The 7,110-nt window shown below is 31.1% G+C and overlaps 1 protein-coding gene across 3 annotated transcripts; it reads right to left on the minus strand.

Moving 5' to 3' along the window:
- Positions 1 to 575: 575 nt before the first annotated feature.
- Positions 576 to 6,013, minus strand: LOC108338532 (probable tyrosine-protein phosphatase DSP4). Of its 3 annotated transcripts, none has more exons than XM_017575458.2 (6): positions 5,438 to 6,012; positions 5,162 to 5,255; positions 2,850 to 2,907; positions 2,710 to 2,753; positions 2,499 to 2,614; positions 576 to 727 (listed from the first exon to the last, which is right to left on the minus strand). In XM_017575458.2, exons 1-6 carry the CDS (start codon positions 5,698 to 5,700, stop codon positions 718 to 720), a joined length of 585 nt encoding a protein of 194 aa, XP_017430947.1. In that variant the 5' UTR covers positions 5,701 to 6,012; the 3' UTR covers positions 576 to 717. The 3 variants fall into 3 exon arrangements, with proteins under 3 accessions (XP_017430947.1, XP_052736392.1, XP_017430945.1); XM_052880432.1 differs by lacking the exon at positions 576 to 727 and adding an exon at positions 1,943 to 2,376 and having other exon boundaries at positions 5,438 to 6,013; XM_017575456.2 differs by lacking the exon at positions 576 to 727 and having other exon boundaries at positions 1,943 to 2,614; positions 5,438 to 6,010.
- Between the last annotated feature and the right edge of the window lie 1,097 nt (positions 6,014 to 7,110).

The raw sequence follows: 7,110 nt of genomic DNA on the forward strand, positions 1-7,110 counted from the left end.
TTATTTGCTAAATAATTTATAAACATAATATAACACTGTTTGTAATTTATTGTTGCAACTATTTTTCTTTTCTTTTAAAACTTAACTAATGATAACCATCAATGACAAATGCACCAACCATATCAATCAATGATAAATACATCAATCATGTCAATTAAAGCAGAGAAATATAGAATACCAGTTTGGAGAATTGATGATTAAGTACTATTATCTCACAAATTTATTGATATTTGAGCTCAACATTGAAATGAGAATTTTGAACACCACTGTAAAACTTGACTGTTACTCCCTAACTAAGCAACTGGAGAGCTAAATACATTGCTTGACAATTTAAATCCCTGTGGCTGGCTAATCATAAAATAGGTCCTTGATTAGATATTCATTAACCTTGATTTATCAAAAAGCTTGAAGTTCTTTCATTAATCTAGGTAAAATAAGCTAAAAATGACATGGTTTAGGAGGGTGAAAGTGTACTTTATTGATGTTCCTGAATATAGAAAGAAAGTTGCAAATTGTACCCTACCACCCAAGGTGTTAGAGGGCCTAAAGAAAAAGGAATATATATATATATAAAAAAAACTGAGGTCCATATTTTGTGTGTGCAGCCCAATAGAAAAACTATCCTTCACAGTGGTAGCTTGAGTTCAGCCATAGATATGTGACAGTGTGAGCTCAAGATGGCCATAAAGAAACATTCACATTGCAGCTATCCTTCCTTCACTCCAAACTATAAACATATTACATACCAACAAACAAAATAAGTTCATTGGCCATAAAGAAATTGTACATATATATCTAGAGAATTCACACACATGGACTTAAAATATATGATAAACAGTTTTATTTTCTCTTTAGAATTTAATGTTAATAAGAGTCCAGGCAAAGCCTTTTTAATATTTTTATTGACATTACATTTAACACATTGGATTGTGTTAATAATTTATTTGAATTTAGTAATATCTTAACTTTGTTAAATGGTAATAATAATATTATAATCAATATATTGTATCATGTAGGTGTAAATTTATTTTAAGACTAAATTGCATTAGAACGAAACTATTTTGTTTTTCAGGAGAGAGACCGACGAATATAACAAGAATAATATTTAAAATTTCATTTATTAAAATAACTCATCCTTCTAATAATAGCATGCACATGTCCAACTTATCATTCAAGTTTATTAATAGATTTTCGTGTGTGTGTGTATATATATATATATATATATATATATATATATATATATATATATATATATATATATATATATATATAAAACTATTGATGAAAAATAATAATACTTACAACGTCAGGGAAATAGCTAAAAATACATTTAAATGGTAGAAGGAAAAAAAATGTAATTCAAACAATGGAAAAAATTGGGTTGAAGATATTAACTGTTGGTGATTATTTTGTCTTTGCACAAAACTCTCTTAGAGCTGGTAAAAATTGGAGGCTCACTTTTACGATGTTAATATAACGCACAAATATATTTAGAAATCAAAACATTATAATAACATGTGGGAAGAAAACATTTGTAAAGATTAAGGTAATATAACATGTCGAATTGATCCAAATTACGTGTTACAATATCACTTGAAACATTATTATTCATCATTTTCTTCTTAAACTTCTATTTCAAAAGAAGCATGTTCCACTATAAAAAAAAATTAAGAAAAATATTTAGTTCCCTTCTTTTATTGCTATTTTGACACCTCCCATTAGCATACATTCGTTAAAAAGTTTATCATCTAACGTTTCATAATATTCTCGTGCAAAAAATGTTCATCTTTCTATCACTATAGTAGACATTAAATGAATAAGACCCGATCAAAATCTAAAAATTATGTATATTTAGAAGAAAAAAAAATTGTATGATAGAATTAAAAACAGTTTCTCAGCAGCAGCATGCAACTAGTGCAAGAATAACCACCACACACAGAACTGAACTATCTCAACTCAATAAGGAAAGCAAGATTACAATAATTTCTCTGCTTTTACTATCCATCAAGATTCTAGGCAGACAAACAAGGCATTGTTGTGGCCTTCTTGAATTTCTCCGAGTCTCAAGAAAAAATCAAGACATATTTCTACACTCATTGTTGATGAATAGTAGAGCAGCAAAAAGGAACATAAAGCAAAGAGAAAGAAAATAATAAAAGGTAGTGAGTGACTGGTGAGGTACACGAAGGGCCAAGTATGGAAGAAGGATATATAATAACACATACATATATGGGTAGGTAATGATCTAGTATGCCTACGATTTTCTTATCTTATTTTAAGAATGGAAGAAGAAGAAGAATTATCCTTTGCCGCTGCAATGCATTGAAGGAGTTCATCACCTTTTCCTATTTATTTAATGGAAGAACATGGAGTTCACTTTCACCAACAAAAGAAAGTAAACCCAACTCAGCATACATAACTTGGTCTGTTACCTCTTCAGACATGAAAAGGTTATAGGCAAATGTTTCATGCTGGAAATATCAAACAACTCTACAAACCTCTGATCTGAAACTCTTGCTTTCGCAGCTGCAAATCGCTGATACTCATCAAACACAGATGACAAGCACCACTTCTGCAATTTTCTATAGCATCCTACCAAACAACCCGTTCGGTGCTGCACACAGAAAAAGGAACAGTTTGAATACTTTTTAAAAACTCTTATGTGTAGATATTACAAAAGTGGGGAAAAAAATCCAGAAAAGATCTCACCTTTCCCCGCTTACAGTGAATTATAACTGGGTGATTCCTGACATCTGCATTATTGACCACCAAAAGTTATTGCTGCTAAAATGAATTGCTGAAACTATACAGAATTATGATTAATAACATTAAATAGCTATATATCATACCAAGGACAACTTTCAGCGCTTCACGGATTGTGTCCTCTGGGATGTTCACAAAAGGTTCCTGGATGCACATGTTTCATAATATCAAAATTATCAGAAACTTGCTACGCCAACATAAAATCAAAGTTCCATTATCATCTTCTATCAACTAAACTTGATGGTAAAGAAAAGGAAGAGATGAGAGGGCGTGGCTAATACTATTTGAAGATAATATTACACAATTTATGAAGAATAAATAGCTTATGCAACTTTAGTTATAAACTGTTACAGAAGGTAGCTTTGAGAATTACCTTAAAATTTGTACCAACAACTATTTCTTATTAGTTGATAGTGTAATATTGTTTACAGTGCTGGTGTACAAAAACTGTTCCCTTCTGAGTTCATTAACTACCAATATTGATTGACCTAACTATTATTTATGGGATCCAAGATAAGCTTTTATTCTATTACTAACCTATTTATACAGACCTAACTCCCACACAATAAACACAATAGAATAAACCATCACTCCATTCCCATTCATCTAACAATCATCTATTCCTCTTATTGTCACATGAATAACCATGAAAATTAGCAGACGTCAGAACATTCTCCAAGTCATAGAAGTTACACAAAAATGAAAAAAAGATAGGAAAAGCGCATGAAGCAACTCCAAAACTAAGGAACACAAGTCAGATATCATTATAAAAAATGGGCTTTAATAAAATAATTGCTTCCCCCTTGTTTTCCTTGACATGTAGATTGGTCAAAAAGTTAGTATTCAAACAAAATTCATGAAATTGAGAGTTGAGAATTCAACAATAAGGGTAAAACATATCTATGTTAATTCAACGGATCTGATTCTTCTAGAGTGACAAAATACACTTCAGATAATAACGTGTACTATTTAGACACTGTTAAAATTTTTGACAAAATCAAATTAGTATATAACAAACCTTAAAATTAATTAGAATCACCAAGCTTATTTTTGGATCAAGAATTGTGTCACTTGGCAAATCCAAATGCAACATACAAAAAAGCCCTAATCTTCCAGTAACATAAATTCCACATCCAAATGCACTGATGTAATATTCTCTATACTCTTAAGATTTTCCTTTCCATGATATTACCTTCTTATCTTTCCTAGGTGATCATGACTTTGGTGATACTTTTTTCTACAGTTATTACTTTCTTTCCCCCTTCTTTACCTTGTACTTGCAGTATAATCAAATAGCAAATCTGTGCTCTTTTTTAGCAGATTTGGTTTTCAAATGGTCCCATTATATAGACAGCAAGTATAATACATGATCTCCAACTGTTGATTATTCTCGAAAAACCAATGATTGTGATAATTTTAGATAACCAGGGAAAAAGACTTGGCGTGCCAGCTTGGATTCCATCAACTGTGATTTACATTTTCTAAAGTTGGTAATAAATACTTCCACTGTCCACATACAGGTGAGGACTGAAGAGGTCTCTCTCGCACAGAAATATGCTCAAGAAATAAAACAACGGATCTAATCCAGAACAATAACGAGACTAAAACTGACATGATAATATAATAATAGTACCTAAAAAGCTGAGATAGTAAAATTTAGCAAGCACAAGTTTCCAAATAAACATTTTCCTAAAGCACTTTATAAAGTTACGGACATTTCAAAAAGTTACCCCAGAAGACTCAAGCAAGAGGAGAGGAAGAAGAAGAGAGGAAGAGAGGAAGAGAGGAAGAGAGGAAGAGGAGGAATAGCAAGAAAACGAGTTGAAGAAGTAATAATGCCAAAAACCAGCTTTACGTCCCCTCTTTTTCTTCCAAGCTTGTCAAAAACTCATCTGGTTAAACAGTACTTGAAACCAAAGCATCCATACAACTGTAACAGTTCATCAGGTCACTAATTATATCCACAGCCACTCCTCGAGAGATGAAAGTATATTAAGCATATAAAAGAGAATGAGAATGACAGGTCAACTGGATTAGATATGTGTCCATTGATCTCAGTGCAAGCTATTAATTTTTCTTTTTGCAGTAAACTTTGTGCAAATTGCCAAGACACAACAATCAAAGCCAGATTCAGAACTTAGATAAATTTGGCGTTAAAATCAATTCATGCACCTCTGCTTTTTCAGAGAAGTTAAAACTTAAACTCGATTCACGGAAAAATTAAGGAGAGCAAGTGAATTTTATCTTCCAAGAAAAACTTGATTGATTTTATGTCTGTTAGTTATAATTCTCTGATAAGAATATTATTTAAAGAGTTACTGAATCATAAAACAATCAAACCCAAATCAAGTCACAAATCACAAGAGCACAAAAAGAGGTTGAAGCCAAGGAAAGAGACCTTATGACCCTCGATTCCAAAATGATAAAGCTTGATCCCATTTGACTTGAGGAACTCCATGTTGGCCTCCGGATACGGTTCGGGACACAAATATCTAACAAACACCCAATCAAACAAGCAAACAATTAGCAACAGCATGCAAGGAAGAGACTTTACTCCCAATTCTTCAATTGGGTACTCAAAAACAGACACAGACACACACGGTAACAGCAACACGAGAGAAAAACAAAACAATAAAAAAACATAAGAGAGAGTGATTGGGATGAGTAGACAGACATGATGGAGCGGAGGCCAAGGGTTTGGAGGAAGGAGAAGTTGGCAGGTTCTGGGAAGCCAGAGCGGAAAATGCCATTATCAACCATGGCGAAGTTGAGAGGCGGAATGAAGAGATCCTCCCCGTCAAGCTTGTCGGAGACGCCATCCCCGGCGACAGCAGTAGTGTGCGAGAGGGTGTGATCGGATATGGTGAGCTGGATTTGGCGGCACATCGGAGTGTCTTGGCGGTGATGGGTGTGTTGAAGTTCTGCCGCCACTTGCATATCAAAGTCTGTTTGAAGTAGTATATGTCTGTTTTAGGACAATACAGAGAGAGAGAAGGGTGTAAGGAGAAGTATAATTATTATTAGTATTGAAAGTATGTGAAGGAGAGAGATTTATATATTAGAATAATGGTAGTAGTAACAGAGAAAAGGATCAAATGGGATATTCCTTAAGGTGGTGGTGATGTATTATGGCCTTTGGTGGTGCCCCTTCAAGCTCAAAGGCCTTTCTTTTCACTCAAGAGAGAAACAAAAGTGCTGAAAGAGGTGAAAGAGGTGAAAGGGATGAGGAGGGACAACACATATATATACACATTGCACACCCTTCACATTTTCTTTCCTTCTAAATAAACAATTCAACAGCACCTTAGGACTAGGATGTTTTTTTTCCTATGCTTTTTAACCTATCATCTGACAAAATATGATTCCAGATAACATCATCTGTGCAGTTTCTTAGTTTCATCGATATTTAACATAGTTTTTTTAACTTTATTTACATTTGGATATGTTTCAACTCAGTTTTTCTTTTTGTCATATTAAGAACCTTAAATTAGATAAAACGTAAGCATTTAGTTTTTCCTTTTTTAATAAAAAATTGAAATTTTACTTCAATTTATTGAGTTTTTATGTAAGATGTGGAAATTTTGAAGACAAATTTTCTATCTAATTAGAAGTGATTTTTAATGTAGTTATTATAAAATTCAGTAAATTTAATATGTAATGTATAATCAATAATACCACTCTTTATCTAAAAGTATTCATTGAAATACATTGATTTCCTTTAAAGACATTTATTCAGAATATGCAAACAACCCCCATTAAAAAACAGAATGAAACTGAAATCAATTATGTCTTAATTATCCTTAAAGAAAATTATATTACCCTTAATTTTCCTTTTGAAATTAATTTATAAAAAAATAAAAAATATGATAAATTTTATTAATTATAATAAAATAGTTGTGTAAGAATAATCAATGTCATCTTCACTTTAAAATAAATAATATTAAAACTTCTCCAAAGAAAACCAACACTTAAAAAAGGAAACAATATTGAATTAACTAGCTGTCCCATGTACTCACGAAGTTATTTTAAGATTTTTTTATAATTAAATATATATTTTTAATAAAAATTATATTTCATCTTTAAATTAAATTATAAAATTAAACATATATTTTTAAATTAAAGTATATTTAACTATTTTTTAAAAATTTAATATTCCATCATCAACCGTATTAAAAAATAAACTTAAAAATTCATATATTTAAAAATAAACTTTGGTATCAAATATTTACTCCAATTTATCTATATTATAACTATCTTTTTTACCCATTTTCTTGCTATTTTACTTTTTGTTTTAAACTTTTATTATAATAATTGATTTCTATAATTATAAAAAAATATACAGACACA

The sequence above is a fragment of the Vigna angularis genome, chromosome 7 (assembly GCF_016808095.1).
Source record: "Vigna angularis cultivar LongXiaoDou No.4 chromosome 7, ASM1680809v1, whole genome shotgun sequence".
In the NCBI taxonomy this organism is placed as follows: Eukaryota; Viridiplantae; Streptophyta; class Magnoliopsida; order Fabales; family Fabaceae; genus Vigna; species Vigna angularis.